This window comes from Equus caballus, chromosome 7 (genome assembly GCF_041296265.1).
Source record: "Equus caballus isolate H_3958 breed thoroughbred chromosome 7, TB-T2T, whole genome shotgun sequence".
Taxonomy (NCBI): Eukaryota; Metazoa; Chordata; class Mammalia; order Perissodactyla; family Equidae; genus Equus; species Equus caballus.
This window is the reverse complement of record NC_091690.1, coordinates 89,106,733-89,127,931: the sequence shown is the minus strand read 5'-3', so window position 1 is coordinate 89,127,931 and position 21,199 is coordinate 89,106,733. Positions and strand designations below refer to the sequence as shown.

Genomic DNA, 21,199 nt, shown 5'->3' with positions numbered 1-21,199 from the left:
GCTTCAGCAGCCCAGGGTTTCGCCACTTTGGACCCTGCGTGCAGACCTGGCACCACTCATCAAGCCATGCTGAGGCAGCATCCCACTTAGCATGGCCAGAAGGACCTACAACTAGAATATACAACCATGTACTGGGGGGCTTTGGGGAGAAGAAGAAGAAGAAAAGATTGGCAACAGATGTTAGCTAGGGGCAATCTTTACCCAAAAAACCCAATTTGACTCTTGAAGATCATAGCACCGAATTGAGGTAGCTGCTCAGACAGAACTGTTTGAGTAAATGGAAGCAGTGACAGTGTTGACATCTGTGATGTTAAGTATTTCACTCTGTTATGCACTTTTCAACACCCTTTCCAATACACACCCCTTCAGGGCAATAGAGTTTTAGAAGTTTAGTCTTCCGATTTTCAGGTCGTAGAGATATTGATCACATCTTTCATTTGGTTTAATACTACCTTATCATTTATTTTGCAGCTCATATATATTTGTAAGCAATTTCAATAATTACCTTCTACATCCCAGCAGAATGTAAGAGAAAGGAAGGGTCCAAAAGAGCGTATCCTGAGGACTCCTTGCCGGGAACCTTGGCTGCTTTGCTCCAGGGAGCCTGCAGAGGGTAACTGGCTCTGCTGGATTCAGGACACCGCTCAGCAGTGCCGCTCGTGTGTTTGGGGTGCATAGGAAGGGTTTACAGTCCCTCCCTCCAGAAAAGTATGTTTTTAAACTGATAAACATAGTAAGACTTGTTAAGAAAGCAGCCTCTGTTTGTTGTGCTGGTGTTTGGGGGATTAATTATGGTTAACAGAGGAAAGATCATTAGTGGAGATGAGCCTTAACTGTGTTTAGTGATAGAAGATGGAATCAGATATTCAGGAGCATTACTCTTTTTGTTAGTTTAGAGTGACTTGGACAGAGTTTCTTAATGGAAGAGGGAGAGCTGGTTATGGAAAGAGAATCATCTGGGGGCAGTCAGAGCCCCCAGGTCACTGGCAGGGCCTCCTGGGAGTTGGCCCTTCAGGGGTTGTGATTAGCATAACGTAAGTGTTGTAGCAAAGAGACCATAATTTTAGGAAAGAAACTGGGATGTGGTGACAAGGCCAGCAAGTAGACGTTTACGGTAGCAATAAAACATCTGGTAAAAAATCCCGAGAATCACAAATGGGTAACAGCAGTTTCTTAACCTCTCTTTCATTATCATCCCCCTCAGGAGCCTTTTTTGGCATTTTTTTCTTAATCATTCCCCCATGAACTGTTAATGCTACAGATTATACTGTATATCTGTTTATGTACTATATGTGTAAAAAGAGCAAGATTTTTTTTTTAACCTCCTAAGAACCAAACTTCATCCCCTAGAGGAGCAATATCACTCCGATTGAGAATGTGCATGGGTTAGAGTGATGTTGGGGAAACTGGACTGAACCCAGAGCAGGGAAGAACTAGAGAGAACAGAGTTTCAAAGAGTCCCCAGGGTCTGGGCTGGGAAGAGAGGTGAATAAATGGACCTTCCCTTAGCCAAGAGCAGAGCCTAACCAGAGAACAAGAACAAAGGCAAAGTGGAAACAGCAGTCATTGTGCGTAGACTGATTAGAACTAGGAAGAAGGACAGACGAAAGCGTAAAAGCAACTAGTCCTTCAAAGGGACCTGGAGGAGAACAAGTTGTCTTGCTGAGAAAGAGAGGTTAGTACTTTAGAACAGTGAGGAGTCGGGCATGTAATTAAAGAGGTGAGGATTTTCGTTCCACAGGAGAGTGGGGGAAGAGAGTAGGAGAGTCCCATCTGATCGTTTTAGTCTTTGAAGATGTTCTGAGGATCTTTGCCTTTGTGGGAAGATGGTAAAAGGCAGCTTGGGGCTTTAAGAAAGAATCAGAAGGACTGAGGATTTTGGTTAGGTGTGGCAGGCGAGGCCATGGAGTTAGAAGTCCTGGTGATCTGACAGAGTTTGAAAGAAGCCACCTTGGCAGGCAGCCTGTGTACAAGACTATAAGAGACGGGCAAGGAGCTGGGGCTGAGGGGAGATGCTCACCGGGAGCAGAAGTCAAAGGTAAAGGTGCGAGAAGGAATGAATGGAGATAGGCATTGGTGAGTTCAGGAAGGTTGCTAGAGTCATGGTGGTGTCTATAGGGGAGGACGTGAATAAAGAGGCCGTCAGAGAGGAAACCGATAAGAAGATTTGGGGATGAGCCTGGAGGTGATGTGGTAGCTGCTGAATTGATGAGAACACTTTGGAAAAGTTAGGTGTTAAGAGTCCAGGGATGTGAAAAACAGGCCCTCCGTTTCACAGAGGAAATGTGCTTGCCCTCCAGCTTACAACTCTGAATTCTAAAGCACAGTTGTCTGAAAAAGTTAATACTTTTGCTTCTCAGAAATATGAAATAATCTGAAATACTTTTGTAAGATCAGAAGTGAATTCTGGAAAGCATCTACTATATGGATTTTTTGTTAGTAATCATCTAAAAGTATGAACTGCCTCTGTGTGAACTCTTTGGGCTGGATACTGTTGGGCTCTGCTCAGCGAGAGGTGTCCAGCAGGAAAGAGACTCTTAACAGGGAGCGGCAGTGAGCCCTGGGGGTCTGCTGTGGGGCTCTTCCTGTCTCTGTGTACAAGCGGTGTCCTTCGGCTTGAAAACCTGGCCTTTGAGACACTATCTGGACTCATTTGCACTTGCAAGAAGAAAATCCAAGTCAGAAAAAAACGTAGTTCTTCTGTGGTGGAAACAAGAGAAAGAGAAAAAAACCCACAGAATTCTAGACTTAGACTCTTCCTTTCAAAATCTGTGACATCTGAGAACAACATAGTCTCCCAATGTCATTTACAAAAGCCCAGAAAAGCACTGAGGGTAACCTGCGTATGGATCAGCTTCTGGGAGAAGACAGCTTTACTACAAACTAAAAAGTTGAGCAACCAGACCAGCTTATGGAATAGCGAGAGTTGTGATCAAATGGGACACTGAAAATCACACGTGGAGCTCATTGCAGTGTAGTTTGGAGAGTGCAGTTTCCTTTTAGAAACAGTGTACTTTGGTACCAGGAAGGGGATTGTAATGGATGGGAACATTAGTGGTGAGAGTTTGGGTACATTTCTGCAAACACATTAAAGGGTTTTTTGTTTCTCTGATGAGTGGAATTCAATGTCAAGGTGATATAAAAATTTTCAGCTCAATGTGGAGGTGATACTTTCTGTTAGTCTGTAATCATTCTTTATTCATTATAGGCAATAAAGGTCCAATATACTTATAATTCCCCACATGATATTCCATCATCAAACATAATTGAAAATCAAAATACCATTTCTGCATTTGCTGATTTAGGAGCCTAACTGAAGAATGTGAATAGTCATAAGGAGTATCCCTACTCAGGTTAAAGGGAGGACCTTTTGGAGAAAATATCTGAGAGAGAAGTGTATTTGATCTGAAATGTGCGAGGAAATCATATAAGACACTGATCAGGAAGGGACCTTTGGAAGAGAATAGTAAAGAATCTGAGAATAAGCAAGTTTATCAGCTGTTGAATTTTTGGGATGTCGTTCTCTTGCTCATGTTCTCTCCTATTCTTGGGAAAGAGAAAAGGAGTGAGAGTCTTGCGGAGGGAAGCCTTATTAACCTGTCCGTTAGGGAATCTCTGCCCACACTCAGTCCTCTTACTGGCCTCCCCGGTGGGTGCCTGTCTCCTTCATCTTAGCAGTGGAGCCTGAGAAGGGACTGCACTTGAATCACATGTTTTTCTTTGGTGTAAATTTGTTGTCCCATTTGTTGGAGATTTAGGAATAATTGTAATTTGTAGGGACATAGCCTCTGCCTCATTGAGAAAACAGCTAACTGTTTGGGCTTTAAGTAGAGAAAGCGGGTAAATATGGATTAATAGTAATCTCTCAATCAACTCAGATTTTAATGTTATTTTTGATGAAATGGTAATATTTAATTTTTCTTTCCTCCCACTTTGAAAGGGTCGGCTCATATTTCGTCCTGGTTTCTGAAGGTTCCTGTGAAAGGAATAGAAAGAGCCTGGAAATAAGCAAGTGATTTTTGCCGTTTTCCCTGCAGGTCCCAGTAGGGATGGCACAATCAGCGAGGACACCATCCGAGCTTCTCTCATCTCCGCGGTCAGTGACAAACTGAGATGGCGGATGAAGGAGGAAATGGATCGTGCCCAGGCAGAGCTCAATGCCTTGAAACGAACAGAGGAAGACCTGAAAAAAGGTCACCAGAAACTGGAAGAGATGGTTACCCGTTTAGATCAAGAAGTAGTAAGTAACACATGGAACAGTTGTGATTTTTAGATTGAATTATAGCCATGGCAGAATGTCCTATGTGTACGGTGGTTACCCTGGACATTGTGGGGATGGTAAGAGCTCAGAAAATTACACGTCTTTAAGCATTTGAAAGTAGCTTCTCCGTAGCTTGGTTAACAGTGAGGACTGTGTTTGGAATTTGGTCGTTGATTGGAAGGGGATGGTATTTAGAGCATTTCGCTTGCACCCTCCCCTGGAGGATGTTGTTCTGACGAAAGGAGGACTGTTGTTGCCGAGTGCTTGATGGAGCCAGTTCCCAGGAAATAAGAATTTTAGAGAGCTCTAGCCATGTTAAAGATCTGCAGACCTTGGGCGCAGACTTAAGAGTCAGTTCTTTTTTATTGTTTCCAAATGTCGTTTGAGCTATTTTTAAAGTATCTTCAGTGAGGCCTCTTAACTTAATAATCCACAGATATTTGGGTGACTTAAGAGTTACATGTAAACACAGTGTATGCAACCTTTAGCTTTTAAACTTTCTCACATTTTTATCAGACTCCTGTACCCTGAAAAGTCAGTATGTCGGCCCTGTGACTTTGGTTAATGCTGTAGAGGCACTAGCATAATCTGAGTGCCAACTTCACTCTCCACTGTCATTCCTGTGAAGGAGCACTTATTCCAATAAATGTGGATTTTTGATGAAAAGGTAAAGAGTTAGTGAATGAGGGTTTTTCAGGAACATGATTTGTACATACACATTAGTCTTACAAAATGGTTCTAGTATGTGAAGTGAGCTTTGCAGTAGCCAGCTATCTTAAATTCAGGAAAGTAACACCAGTTCAGTTCCGAGCCTGCCAGCATCACCTGTCATATCTTGTGACTACAGTTCAAGCGTTTGGGGTTCTATGCTAACTCCTCTAAAACTGGGCAAGTTGTTCCTCTGTGGCCGGTGCCCACTTGTTTGGAAGAAAGACCTTTTATGATTTTCATGTAAGGAACCTCCTGCTGTAAAGTATCTTGTCTGATGGCTTAGTTTGCAGTATCATTTGTCACTGACAAGTGTCAAGCATATCACTGCCACTGAAAGTGCTCAGCTCAGGTTATTTCCAACATTATCCTTTTTCACTCAGCACATGAGGTCACACCTTTTTCTCTACCTTTGACTAATGTGTTATTTGAAACACTAATCTCATCCATGACTTGTTTAAACATTGCTTTTTTATTAGCAAGTCTGTTTCTATGAAGTTGAGTTGTAAATGTGTGATGAGCAGATAATTATGTGCAATCAGTATAAAGTCATCATGCTTGGACTGTTCTGTTTTCAGGCTGAGGTTGATAAAAACATAGAACTTTTGAGAAAGAAGGATGAAGAACTCAGTTCTGCTCTGGAGAAAATGGAAAATCAATCTGAAAACAATGATATTGATGAAGTTATCATTCCCACAGCCCCACTGTACAAACAGATCTTAAATCTGTATGCAGAGGAAAATGCAATTGAAGACACTATCTTTTACCTGGGAGAAGCTTTGAGGCGGGGAGTAATAGACCTGGATGTCTTCCTGAAGGTATGTCTTCCTCATTCTGCTTTCCAGGATTTTGGAACTTGTGTTTTAGAGGCACTGACCTTGAAAACCACAAACCAAGAGGGTTTCTCTGTAGGGTGGGTTGAAATTCCTTGTCTTCCCAGATGACAGCGAGTGAGATATATGGCTGTGAGCAGTGTCTTCCTACCTACAGAGGGCTGAGGGTCTGTCTGAGTGGGGGAAGAAGAGTGGGCCAGTGGCTGCATTCCCTCCCAAACCCCAGGGAGCACCAGCCGAACATAATGCTTCTCTCTTGCTCCCGTACCTGGGTGGATCGGGAGGTACAAGCAGATTTCTAGTAGTTCTTTCGGGTCACACCATCTAAACTGAGATCACTGACTGCCCCACTCCCATTGTTTTTGTGTTAATTTTCTTAGAGTTACATAATTTTAGACCTGTTTTTCCAGATCAAACAGTCCTGCAGTCTTGGGCTGCCCTGCTGGTGCTAGAGCCCCTCTGTGAGAAGGTTATGTCAGGCTTGATGTTACTGTACAGACATGAAGAAAAGGTCCAGTAAGGCACGCCTGGCTACTGCTCTCCCTTGGGTCACGAAGAGCATGGTTGTTAGGAATAGTAGCAGCGACCGTTTGGATATTCAATCCAGCCTCTTCAGTATACATGTGAGGCTGGTCAGGTGGCTCGCTGATCTTGCCTATCTCACTATGAGTGAGTAGCCCAACCACTCACGGACCTGATGCAAGCAAATAAATGGCTGGGTATAAACCAGAGACCCAAGAGAGGACCTCCTTTCTGTACACTATCCCCTGCTTGGGTTGCAGAGTCTAGAGACAGATGCACGTGGAGAGGCAAGAGGGGCATGCTGTTTGCTGGGCACTGGACAAAAGTTGGCTTGTGCTACTCATCCCTGCCCTGCCCCTTAGCCAAGTGGGGACAGTCATAGTTACCAAAGTTCTTGTAGCTTTTTTTAGGATCACAGTACCAGTTTCCCTGAAATCTTGGTTGTCTCAAAATGTAGCTCAAATTCCTGAGCCAGATTCTGCAATGTGGTGTTTTCCCTGTGAAGTAAGCCTTTATGGGTCTCAGAAGACTACCTTCCTTAACACAGCCTGCCAGCATCAATCTAGTGTGGTTTAAAAGCCACAAGTAATGAGGTATTGGTTCCAAAGGAAGGTTGATATAATGAGTTTAGGGTTCTTAGATCCCGTCTAGGTTACAGACTGTCTAATGCTTCATGCCTGGGCCTGGATCAAAGCCATTCTAAACTGTTGCAACTTTTTCCCCCCTCCCAGCATGTGCGTCTTCTGTCCCGTAAACAGTTCCAGCTGAGGGCACTAATGCAAAAAGCAAGAAAGACTGCCGGTCTCAGTGACCTCTACTGACTGCTCTGATGTCAGCTGGAGATTGAGCTCTTCTTAAAGTATTCTTTTCTTCTCTTCCTTTCTCTTAGTAGGTGCCCAGAATAAGTTATTGCCGTTTATCATTCAAGTGTAAAATATTTTGAATCAATAATATATTTTCTGTTTTCTTTTGGTAAAGACTGGCTTTTATTAATGCACTTTCTATCCTCTGTAAACTCTTTTTGTGCTGAATGTTGGGACTGACTATGGTAAATAAAATTTGTTGCATAATTTTTCTCTTCTTTATTGAACATCTTTAGGAAAAATCCATGAAGCCTTAATAAGAAGCCTGGCTTTTAATTTAGCAAACAAAGCATAATATCCATCATAAGTTGAAATTTAGCATTATTTATGGCATATAGAGTGAATTCTATTTAATATGGGATATACCACCTAGAAATGTAAATTTTCAAATATTTGAAATTGAAGGATTTGAATGACTTATTTGGTGAAAGGTCCTGGGTGGTACCCTCCTACCAGTCCCTGCCTGGATTTATTTCCTCTCTAGGCCTTTATGGTTCAAAACTGTGTTTCCATCAAGAAGAAAGGAGCAGAGTGGCAAGCTATACACCTGAGAACTAATGATCTAGGTACAATGGTCTGGCCACAGTGACGGAGGGAAGGACAGTTGTTGCCCGCAGCTACAAAGGGCAAGGAATGACAGGTACCTCCAAGGCTACTTGGTTGTCTAAGCATCAAAGTTTATTAATAAAGGGAAACAGAACAAGGAGCAGGGATAAAAGGGAGCAACAAATCGGTGCTTACAACATCCACACCACAATCAGCCGGGGAAGTCCCGGTAGTTTGTACAGCGGGTAGGAGTGCCGATTGTCCGGGTCTGAGGCAAAGCGTCCTTTCCTCAGCGAGACTTCCCCAGTTGATTGTGGTGTGGATGTTGTAAGTACCGATTTGTTGTTCCCCTTTATCCCTGCTCCTTGTTCTGTTTCCCTTTATCAGTAAACTTTGATGCTTAGACAACCAGGGAGCCTTGGCGGTCCCTGCCATCCCTTGCCCTTTGCAGCTGCGGGCATCAGCAGTGTACACTGCCTCCCTGCTCTCACGGTCATTTGAAGTCAGTCTTCCTGGTGTGTAACTATAACCAAGATTGTCACCACCCAATAGGCTGTGTATCCTGCGGGGCTCGTCTAGTAGAACAGAACTTTCTCTGTGAAAATGAGAGAGCTAGAAGGTTCTTGAGGTTACAAAGAAACAAACATTCTAATTTCAGATGTTTTAAGATATTTAGGGAGACCGGCAGCCCACTCCATACTTCTCCCAAGAGAAAAATGGCCAAGCTGGTCTCAGCCATCACTGGCGGGTTCATACGGTTAAGATCTTGTCTTAAGAAACTAGGATCCACTAGTAAAAATTATCAGAACAAAAACTAGCAAGATCAAATCAACGTTTAATTTTTGTTAGGACTGGAACTAACGTTTAGTTATTTTTGTGTATACATACTTTTATTTTTACATTGTGGAGGCAGTCACAGCTTTTTTATAGCAATAAGTGAATATAGGTATCAGCCAGCCAGAATGAATCAGCATATACTTGATGCAAAGAATCAGTTTCTGTAACACAATAAACACACCATACATTCTTTTGGACCAAATGGCAACTATATGTATATACAAGGCACGTACTGATACACCACAGGTACCAAAACACCTTCTTTGATGCAGTCACTTAGGAATTGTAAAAAAAATATCATCCAACATCTAGAGGCTAAGTAAAGGAGCTGGAGGGCTAACAGAGGAGTCACTCTTCCCCTTTCCCTTTCTCCAACTTTCAGGAATTCAAGTTTATTCAAAAGGTTGACATAGATAATCCTATAACTACTGTCGTCTTTGATAATTTCAGAATGGTAGCTTTAAGCCCCTTTAAAGCTGGAGGTTCTCCTGAACTTCCCAAAGAGTTTCTCTCCTTTTTCAAATGAGCCTCCTCTTCAGGGCTCAGCTTTACCTTTACAAGGGCTGTAATACCAGTCTCTCCAGGGTGCACGGCACACTAAGGAATACGTCTTCATTTATTCCATAGAGGCCCTGAGCGTAATGACTTAATTAGTGCTTTTTCTTTCTTACTTCCAACAAAGGTCTGCGATATGAGAAACAACAGTTGCTGGGTGAAGGAGTATGGAACAGATTTGGAGTACAAATTGTGGCAGAAAAATAGACCACCAAGATAGAGAACAATTTAAACAGATGATTAAACATATTTATTGTTCAGATTCATCAGCCATCTTTCCACATAGGCCCAGCCTCTCGCCATGTTGGCTGGGACCTACTCTCCTTTTCCTATCTCCTTGCCCCCGAAACCTCTTCCTGTCAGGAAACCACTTCAAAATTCCCATTGCTTTATTCCCAGTGATTTAATTCCATTTTGCTTTACCCTCTCCCATTCAGACCAGCAGTGGGATCTTACCCAGGCCCCAGCCTCCCCGTCTCCAGGAGACTAATGCCAATACTTTTGTGACTAGTCCTTCTTTCCTAGGTCGCTTTATTGGACATAATTGGAACTGTTAAAAAACAACTCAAAATGGAGCACAGTGGTTACCCACAGTGGCTCCCAGTGTTACAAGATATTTTGTAAACTTAGTCGACTCAGTTAAATAATAAAGATGCAAGAAGATTTCCTTTTACCTAATTGAATGTAATAAGAAATACTACACTAGCCCAGGACAAAGGTCTGCAAAGATAGGTCTCTCCTCACCCGCCCCTTTCTCTGTCTCTCCCTCTTCAGCAGCAACAAAGAACAGACTTTAGGAGGAGAGGCGCTTCCACAAGATCAACCTCAACAGTTAATTGTCAGGACCGGCCCTGTGGCCGAGTGGTTGAGTTCACGTGCTCTGCTTCGGTGGCCCAGGGTTTCACCCTTCAGATCCTGGGTGCAGACATGGCGCTGCTCATTAGGCCATGCTGAGGTGGCATCCCACATGCCACAACTAGAAGGACCCACAACTAGAATATACAACTGTGTACTGGGGGGAATTGGGGAGAAAAAGCAGAAAAAACAAAGAAGATTGGCAACAGTAGTTAGCTAAGGTGCCAATCTTTTAAAAAAAAAAAAGTTAATTGTCCCTCGTAAAGTCTCTTTTATCCTTTTTTTACATTAATGTTAAATAATTTTTCGAACATGAACATCCTGCCTTACTTATGCACTCTCCTAAGATTCTTCAAAATAACTTCTGTTAAATCAGCTACAGATAGGGTGTCACCCCAAGGAGTCTATCCTTTCTTTTTTCTTCTTCGTCTTCTCCCCAAAGCTCCCCAGTATATAATTGTATATTGTAGTTGTGGGTGCCTCTGGTTGTCGCCTCAGCATGGCCTGATGAGTGGTGCCATGTCCACACCTGGGATCTGAACCGGCAAAACCCCAGGCCGCCAAAGCAGAGCACATGAACTTAACTACTCAGCCACCAGACTGGCCCCTATCCTTTCTTTTTTTTTTTTTAAGATTTTATTTTTTCCTTTTTCTCCCCAAAGCCCCCCAGTACATAGGTGTATATTCTTACTTGTGGGTCCTTCTAGTTGTGGCATGTGGGATGCCACCTCAGCATGGCCTGACGAGCAGTGCCATGTCCGCACCCAGGATTCAAACCAGCGAAACCCTGGGCTCTGCAGTGGAGTGTGCAAACTTAACCACTCAGCCACGGGGCTGGCCCCACCTAGCCTTTCTTTTTAATCATCTCATAGCCACGGTGGAGTTAGAAGAAATCATGAGCATAAGAAGTTTAGAAGAAATACTTGTCATTAAACATCATTTTGTGGCAACCTACATGACAATGCCACAAAACTGAAATGTTTTCATCCGTAATTTCTCCTAGAAATTTCTTATCGGTTATTTAAGGTAAATAGAGTTATGAGGGTAAGTACAGAGATCCAGAATTTACTATGAAATCGATTTCACCACTAGCCGTAAAGACTAAATAGCAACAGTTTAAAAGAATATATTGTCAGTCAACAAGTGAGTGGCTACTGTGTGGTAGACACTGAGTTAGGCTCAGCAATGAACAAGACAGACTCAGTCCCTGACTGCTGGGGAATAAGATCACACAAAAATAAAAGTCAAAGTGCTAATGGAAGAAAAGCACAGAAAACATAATAACATAGTTAAAGGACCTAATCTCATCTCTCTGGCAGAAATCAGGCTCACGACTATCTTCCAAGGTACTGAAAATGCAAAATTAACATGTTATGTGGCAACCACTTCTTTGTGAACATTTTCCCACTGCTCAGTATCTTTGTCAGTTTCTGTATCTGAATTCAGATCCTCAGAGACCCCAGCAGTATTAACTCCACACAGGAACTAAGAAAAAGATACCCAGGGGCCAGCCCCTTGGCCAAGTGGTTAAGTTCTCATGCTCTACTTTGGTGGCCCAGGGCTCACCAGTTCAGATCTCGGGTGCAGACCTACACCGCTCATCAAGCCATGCTGTGGTGGCATCCCCCATAGAAGAACTAGAAGGACTTAGAACTAGGGTATACAACTAAGTGCTAGGGCTTTGGGGAGAAAAAGAAAAAGAGGAAGATTGGCAACAGACGGTAGCTCAGGGCCAACCTTCCTCACCAAAAAAGAAAAAAAGGCAGCTCCTGAGCTGAGGAGTTTAAAAAGAAAAATATACCAAAAAATCCACTTATTACATGGTATTATGTAACAGGATTTTTTTTAAACTTAGCAAAACTATTATAATTGCCCTGAGTGGTTTTCAACTAGGAATGTTCAACAGAACTATCAAAAAATTCGGATGTCTAAGTCCCACCCCAAATCTGCTAAATTAAAATCCCCAGGGATGAGCCCCACAGTCTGTCATCTTGGCAGAGATTCTCCAAACACGAAAGTGAGTTTTAAACTTTAAACTATAGATAAGTTTTAACTTCTGTCCTTTCAAGTCCTTTTCCAGAGCCAGGGTTTATATTAGATGGATTTCCAGGCTCTTAGCCAGAAGGAACAAAGAGAGAAAGGACTGCTGTCACCATAGCACCCTCCTCTTCCCTTTCATTTTCTCCTGTTAATATGAAGAGTTCATGTTACTTGAATTAGAATACCTAGCTTTCTGAACGAGAGTGTCACAAGTTAAATATGAAGTATATCACGTTACTTGGTGCTGGATTAAGAAAGCCTTATAATCTTAACCATCAGTATGTAGGATTATAATAACATTCTCACCTTTTTCAAATTTGTATTTCTGGCAGATTACTATAAAAATAATAAATGTGCTATAAATTAGAATATTACTACAAGGCCTAAAGAGGAATAAAAGTCCTTTTTCCCCACCCAGGAACTATTTTACTTTATGATTAAATATCTCTTTTCTTTTTCTTGTAGAAGACTGTCCCTGAGTTAACATCTGTGCCAGTCTTCCTCTATTTTTTCTATGTGGGATGCCGCCACAGCACGGCTTGATGAGCGGTGTGTAGGTCCATGCCTGGGATCTGAACATGTGAACCCCAGGCCGCCAAAGTGGAGGATACACACTTAACCACCATGCCACCAGGCTGGCCCCAAAAAGCAATTTTAGAATGTTGCAAAGCTAAAAGGATACTATTAAATTACTTAATGAGTTACAGAGGAAATAAAACTAAGAATTACAAAATATTTAGAAATGTACCACAAAACAAAGCACCACAGAACCAAAAAAAAGTGATACTTGTAAATTTATATTCAAGAAACATCAAAAATCAATCATAAAGTAAAAAGTAAAGAGCAGAAAGCAATAAGATTAAAAAAAGTATCAATAAAATAGAAAGCTAATTCTTGGGGAGAGGGGGACTAATAAATTAGAAAAATATCTAGCAAAACTAGGGGGGAAAGGGGAAAGGTTGCAAGCAAATAAGATTAGGAAACAAGAGAGGTAATCACAGATAGAGCAGAGATTTTAAAAGTCATAAAATATGAAACACATGCCAGTATAATTAAAAACTTGGAAGAAATTAAGAACTCTAGAAAACTTCCTAAAATGACGTAAGATGAAATGGAAAATTTGAATAAACAGATATACATTAATGAACTTCCTTCAAAAATCTATCCCTTCACCATTTCAAACTTTTATAAATGTGTTTTATCAAACCTTCAAGGAACAGTTCATTCTTATCTCATGCAACCTATTTTATTAGAAAACAGGAAAAAGATTTTGGTGGGCACACTAAGACCCTGATACCACAACTGAGAAATGACTGCATGAAAAATAATAAAGTCATTATCATGTCTTTACATAGATGCACAAGTATTAAACTATTAGCAAACATAATTAACTGGGATTTTTGAAAAATACTTCATGACCAAGTAGGGTTTACCCCAGAAATGTAAAAATGGTTCAATATCAGAAAATCTATTAATATATCACATGAGATTTAAAGAAAAAGATACGTATGATCATTTGAATTGTAGAAAAACCTGATGAAATTCCAAACCCATTCAGACTTTTTAAAAACTCAAGAATCTAGGGAAAAAAGAAAACTTCCTTAACCTGAAAAAGGTATGGATCAGAATTCAAAAATCATACATAATGAAGAAAAGTTACAAAGGTTTTCATTACAGTCAGGAACAACACAAGGATACCCACTATCACTGTTTCTATTTAACATTGTATTGCAGATACTTCTAGCTAAAGCAATAGGACAGGAAAAAGATAAAGGTCTTAAGAATAGGCAAAAGTCCTTATTTGGAGATGGTAGAATTGTCTAATAGGAAGTGTTTGATAATCTACAAACTATTGAAATGAATTAACAGAAAGAAAAAACAACCGAGACTTGGGACACCAACATATGTGTTATGGTAGTACCAGAAGGAGAGGAGAGAAAGGAGTAGAAAAATTATTTGAAGAACTAATGGCTGAAACTTCCAAAATATGAAAAACATTAATCTACACATCCAAGAAGCTTAAGAAACTCCAAGTAGGATAAACTCAAAGAGATTCTCACTTAGACACATCACAGTCAAACTGTTAAAAACCATAGAAAATATTGGAAATAACGAGAAAAGAGACATTGCACACAAGGGAACCAAAATAAGTTCACAGATGACTTCTAATCTAAAGCAATGGAGGCCAGAAGACAGCCGAATGACATTCAAAGTGCTGGAAGAGAAACTCAGCCAAGAGTCCTATATCCAACAAATTTCTATTTCAAAAATGAAGGCAAAATAAAGACATTCCCCAATAAACAAAGAGAATTCACTGCTAGCAGCAGACTTGCTCGACCACAAATACTAAAGGAAGTTCATCAGGCTGAAAGGAAGCGACACCAGGCAGCAATTCAAATCAACATGAAGAAATAAAGAGCACCGGCAATAGTGATTATGCAGCAACTATCAGTATAATTTACATATACATATAATAATTTGTGTATTATATATAAACATTTATATATTTTTTATATATATATACACACACAGATACCTCTTTTATTTAAAATACAACAGCATAAGACAATATAAAACTTATGGTTGGGCCTACAAGATACAGAGATACAAGGTATTTGACAGTAACAACCCAGAGGAGGAAGAAAGGAAAGAAGCTAGAGTAAAGCAAGGAAGTGACATCAGACTAACTCAAATCTAGACAAAAGAAATGAAGAATACCAGAAATGAAAAATAAGTTAATATAAAAAAACTTTATAAATGTATATTTTTCTCCTTTAACTTCTACAAAAGACATTATATAAAGCAATAATTATAACACTGTATTGTTGAATTTGTAATATATATATAGATATATACAGCAATAATAGCACAAAAGTGGGAGAGGGATTGATGCTATAACAAAGCAAAGCTTCTATAATTTATTGGAACTTAGTGTGCAAAATGTGAAGTAAATCCTGGTACATTAAGCTAACGTAACTCCAAGAACAACAACTAAAAAAGACTCAAAAAACAGTTAAAAATTAATTAAGGAATTAAAATGGTAATTTAGAAAAAATCTTAATGCAAACAAAGTCAGTAAAGGAGGAACTGAGGAACAAAAGAAGACCTAAGACATACAGAAAGCAGATAGCAAATGGCAGGCATACATCCAAACCTATCAATACAAACAGTAAATGTGAATAAACTGAACAATCCATTCAAAAGGCAGAGATTTTCAAATTGGATAAAACAAGATGTAACTATGTTGCTCCCTAGAAGAGACACACTTCAAAGATAGAAGTAGGTTGAAAGTAAAAAGATGGAAAATGATACACCATACAAATAGCAACCACAAGGGAAACTGAGTAGCTCTACCAAATCAGACAAAAGTTTAAGGGGGAAAAAATGTTTTATAGAAACAAAGAGGGATATCTTATAATAACAAAAAGATTAATTCGTCAGGAAGATATAACAATTATAAACATAGGTCCTAAAATGCATGAAGCAAAAACTGAGAAAACTGAAGGGAGAAGCAGCCAGTTTCAATAACTGAAAACGTCGACCCCCCACTCTTGCTTATGGATAGAACCACCATTCAGATAGTCAGCAAGGACACAGAAGACTTGAACAACGCTATCAACCGATTGGAAGTAAGTGACATCTCAGAGAACTCCAACAACAGCAGAGTATGTGCACACAGAATGTTTTCCATGATAGGCTATATGCTAGGCTGCAAAATCTCAACAAATTTAAAAGAGCTGAAATCATAAAGGATATTCTCATACCACAAAAGAATTAAATTAGAAATCAACAGCATAAGGAAACCTGAGAAATTCACAAATATCTGGAAATGAAAACACACAACTAAGTGACCAATGGGTCAAGAAGAAATCATAAGAGGCTTTCCCCGCCACCACCAAGTCAGGCAGAGGTAGACACTCTGTGCATTCAAGATGTGGCTCCACCCTTAAGCCTCCACCGTGGTTGGGGAAGGCACTGCTGCTGGAGGCGTAATGAACATTAATACTGTTTCAAGAGGTGCCATCCATGATGGCCTACCCTGTGGTATTCTTGAAGACGCGAAGCCTTAGATAAGTGCCAAGCCCATCGTGTGTGTTTGCATTCAACCTTGATGAGCCTCTTTGTGTCAAACTGGTGGAGGCTCTTTGTGCTGAACACCAAATCAATCTAATTAAGACTGATGACAACATGAAACTAGGGGGATGGGGAGGCCTCTGAAATTGACAGAGGGAAAACCTTAAAAAGCAGTTGGTTGCAGTTGTGTGGTAGTTAAGAACTATGGCAAAGCAACTGAAGCCAAGGATGTCATCAAGGAGTACTTCAAATGCAGGAAATGAACAAATAAAAAACTTTGTCTTGTTCCTTGAAAAAAGTAAAAGAAAAATGACAAGAAAAATTTTAAAATATTTGAGACAGAAACAATATACCAAAATTTATAAAATGCAGCTCATACGGTGCTTAAAGGGAAATCAACAGCTGTAAATGCCCACTAGGAAACAATGAAGATCTCAAATCAATAATCTAACTTATCATCTTAAGAAACAAGGGGGTAGGATAAGAATGATGGTGTTTAAGGGTACAAACGTGTAATGAGTAGTAAATAAGCCACAGGGATCTAATGCACAGTATAATGAATATAGACATTAATTTTGTACTATAATTATGTGATAAATATTGCTACACAGCAATCGTATTAAATATATATGCACATCAAAGTAACATGCTGTACACTTAAACTTACACAATGTTACACATTGAATTTAAGTTAAAAAAAAGAAAAAGAAGAGCACACTAAACCCAAAGACAGAAGAAATAATAAAGATTAGAATGGAAATAAAAATGAAACAAAGTCAACAGAGAAAATTAATTACACCAAAAATCAACAAAATTGAAAAATGACTGGCCAAGTTAGACTGACCAAGAAAATAAGAGAGAAGGAGTCAAGTTACTAAAATGAGGAATGAAAGAAAGGACCATTCTGTTGACCTTAGGAAAAGAATAGGATTTTATGGGAATACTATGAACAACTTTACGCCAACAAATTAGATAGCTTACACAAAAAAGGTAAATTCCTAGAAAGACAAAAACTACTGAAACTGACTCAGATAGAAAATCTGAATGTACAGAAAGATGTACAGCAGAAAGGTTAAATCAGTAACTTAGAAATCTTCCCAAAAGCTACGCCTGAGCCCAGGTGGCTCACTAGGGAATTGTCCTAAACAGTCAGAGAGTACCAGTCCTTCACAAACTCGTCCAGAAAATGGAGGAGGGGACATTTCACTACTCATCCTGTGAGGCCAGTATTACCCTGATACCAAAGGTAGACAAAGACATCCCAAGAAAATTACAGACCATAACATAGATGTGGATATCCTCAACAAAATGTTAGCAAACCAAATCCAGCAACATTAAAATGGATTAAACATAATGACTAAGTGGGATTTATCCCAGTCTTGGTTTACTATCCAAAAATCAATTAATATAATACATTAACAGAATGAAGGACAAAAACACATGGTTATCTCAATAGACGCAGAAAAAGCATTTGACAAAATCCAACACCCATTCATGATAAAAAGAAAAAAACCCTCAACAAACTAGAAATAGAAGGGAACGTCCTTGATATGACAAAGAGCATCTATGAACCTTACAGCGAACATTATACTGAATGGTGAAAGACTAAATGCTTTCCTCCTAAAATTGTGAACAATTGTGCCCACTCTTCCCACTTCTGTGCGTCCTTGTACTGGAGGTTCTAGCCAAGGCAGTTAGGCAAGACAGAGAAATAAAGGCATCCAAATTAGAAAGGAAAAATAAAACTAAATTCACAGACAACATGATCTTGTATATAGAAAATCCTAAGAATCTACTAAAATATTAGAACCAATGAGTTCAGCACAATAAGACACAAGATCACATACAAAAGCCAACTACATCTCTACAGACTTGCAAATCACAGTCCAAAAATGAAATTACGAAAACAATTCCATTCATAATAGCATCCAAAAGAATAAAATGCTTAGGAATAAATTTAACAAGGAAATGCACAATTTGTACACTGAAAACTATAGTACACTGCTGAAAGAAATTACAGAAGACCTAATAAGTTAGAAGGACATCCTATGGGCATTGATTGGAAGACAATATTGTTAAGACAGAAACACTACCAAAAATGGTCTACAGATTCAATGTACTCCCCATCAAAATCTCCTCAGGCTTTTCTGCAGAAACTGACAAGCTGATTCTAAAATTCACGTGGGAATGTAAAGCACTCAGAAGAGCCAAAACAATCTTGAAAAAGAACAAAGTTGCAAGACTTGACATGTCCTGATTTCAAAACTTAACACAAAGCTACAGTAATCACCACATATCTAAATACTACTATGCAGTGATCTCCATGATATATTAAGTTAAAAAAAAAAAGGAAGATGGAGAAAAGTGTGTATAGAAACAATACACTATAAATGATAAAATAAAAATTTTAAATGGTAACCTATAAAGAGATGGAGGCTCTAGAGAAAAGAGGACAGGGACAGAAGATAGGCTTCTGAGTAATTTTTCTCTAGATTTGATGTTGGAGCTATGTGAATATCTTATAAAATTATGAAACAAAATTTAAACAGCACTTCCTCAATATCAAAATTAAAATGCAGAAACTTAAACATGCACTCAGTTTTGGCCTACCCACAGAGAAAAACCATTCCAAATGACTTTCAAGTACAGTAATTTGAATATCCCAGCCTAGATTTCTGAGCTGCAGACTCATAATCAGCTACCTGTTTGATATTTGATATTTCCTCTTGAATGTCCTTTCAAATATGTCAAATTTAACATGTCCCAACTGGAAATCTTGATTTCTCTTTCCAAACCCAACACCCCTTCCTGCTTCCCTCCCTGACTGCCATCCCCTTGAAAGTACCCCAGCCCAGGTAGATGGAACCACCACCCAATCAGTTGCTCAAGGGGAAAATCCAGGAGTCGTTTTTGATTCCGCCCGTCCCTCACTACGCGCAATCTATCAGCAGTCCTGCATGTTTTATCTCCAAAGCATATCCTGAATTTGCCCACTCTGTGCATGCACCAGTGAGGAGTCCACCACAATTCTGGAGAGTCCGGCGGAAAACTCTAGTGCCACTTTCACTTCTGCACCGTCAGCAATCTGGAAAACTGCTCAGATAAGAAGCCATTTAGAATGTAAACCCTAGATGTCACGATTAAGCAAGTTATCTTTTCATACACAGTAGAGTTTAAAGAAATCTTCACTATGGTACACACACGCTGATTTCAACTGTGCAAAATACATTACATTAACAAAACAGGAGGAGATTCTGGCTATAATGGTAGTTTAAAATTTAATAATAATAATTTTGTCTACCAAGTGACTAAACCCACCCATGCCCCCGAAAAATTATCCACTGAACAGTAAATAAAGCTGGGCTGGATTGGAAACAATAATCAGTTTACAGTGAGGACTGTATTGGATAATACTGGAAAATCATTAATTTAAACATGGACACATTCGCTGGACTAACTCAAGGCGTGTTTCTCCTCTTATCCGGTGTGCACCTGCTGTGACAGTCACTATGCTGGAGTTTGCAGTGACAAGGTAATCTGGGGAAAGATGTGACAGAAAAGAGATGATGGGAGAAACCATCTGACGCTTAAGTGCACGCTTCCCGTTCAGCTCCATCACCACACCGTGTTTCCTCAAGAGCCGGCTCCCTCAGATCTGCTATGCCCGCAGCATTCTTTTAATTTCAGGAAATTAGTACTAAGCTTTCCTTGCACATTTTTTTTAAACTTCATATTTTTTGTACTTTATAGAGGAAGAGGTCAAAATGTACATTAGTCTGGTAAACGTTTACTTAGAGATAGGTGTGTGAAAAGACCTGGAATAGGGAGATCTCGGTTCATTCATTTCTTCAAATAATTATCTCCTGGGTGCCAAGTAAATAAAGTAGAGTAGGTAAGAGCTTAGGCTTTTGAGTCAAACAGAACCGAGTTCAATCCTTACTCCATCACTTTTATTTAACCTCAGTTCACAGGTGCATCATCTGTGAAACATTACAGAGTTGTGCTGAGGAGTAAATAATCTTTGTAAAGTGCTTCGCTCACTGTCTTGCACAAAATGGGCAATCAATTAATGATAATTGTCGTGGTAACTACTATGACCGCTGCTCCCAGGAGCTCAGTCTGTGCTGTAGGAAACCCTGGGAACCAAGAAGTACGTGAAATCTGAGCAACCTGTTCTCAGAGTGCAGGGTAGGGAGCAGCCAGCTTTATGTGGAAGAACTAGGAAAGTAAGTCTTCATAAGAAAGAAAGATATGGTTTTCTTAGATATTTATTCACGTAGTATTAGAACATTTATAGTATTTAACTATGACATTAACCTTTGCTAGAAACAATATTTGGCATTTTCATGAAAAGGCTGCCATGTTGAAGATCCACTGTCTCACCCATCAATGTGCCTTCATCAGCATCCACAAAGGCAAGTTCATCACTCAACCCCAAAAGACACTGGTCAAAAGGGGGCAGGAGGACCTTGATTAATTGGAGAATGAAAGAAAATTCTTATACTGCCAATCTATGTCTACCTTATGAATTATTAAACTCAGATAAGACATAATAAATCTGTTCAATATTTCATCGTGAAATAAAAGTCGAAACTAGAAGAGATACAAGTTACAAACAGGGAAGTTTCAGCTCATAATTACAAAAACAAAACGAGAAACTGTTTAATGAAGAGCAAAGTCTCTGAACCTAGTGAACCCCTCTTCGATTCAGGCTGAGGCTGCACAGTGATAAGGCAGGGATTCTATAGAAGGAATTTCTCACCAGACTCTGAGCTCCTTGAGAATATGAAGTCTCACTCATCTCCACTTATCTGGTGCTTAGCACCTACCTAGCACATAGGAGCTCAGTAAGTGTTCTGAATAAATGGATTAAAATATAAGGCCCCTTCCAACTCTAAAATTTTATAGTTCTATAATCAGGTAGTGTTACCTGCAAAAACAAATCAGTACTATATGTTTCTAGCTACTTTATATGTCAGAAAGGAGGAAAAATAACATATTTGTATTGCAAAAGAAATTCCAGAGGATACACCAGAAACTGATTTAAATGGCTGCCTATAGTGGATGTTGGGGGGAAAGGCTGGATAGAAACTGGGTGAAAGTGA

General features: G+C 39.7%; 1 protein-coding gene and 1 pseudogene across 1 annotated transcript in view; both read left to right on the top strand.

Annotated features, from left to right (window-relative positions):
• Positions 1 to 7,394, top strand: part of TSG101 (tumor susceptibility 101) — a 51,169-nt gene extending 43,775 nt beyond the window's left edge. The window contains exons 8-10 of the mRNA XM_001504965.6: positions 4,038 to 4,240; positions 5,548 to 5,787; positions 7,056 to 7,394. Coding sequence (XP_001505015.1) covers positions 4,038 to 4,240; positions 5,548 to 5,787; positions 7,056 to 7,145 — 533 coding nt within the window. The 3' untranslated portion in view covers positions 7,146 to 7,394. The remainder of the gene's footprint in view (positions 1 to 4,037; positions 4,241 to 5,547; positions 5,788 to 7,055) is intronic.
• A 3,841-nt stretch (positions 7,395 to 11,235) lies between these two features.
• On the top strand, positions 11,236 to 16,485 carry LOC100629227 (small ribosomal subunit protein eS12-like; annotated as a pseudogene).
• Positions 16,486 to 21,199: the final 4,714 nt, after the last annotated feature.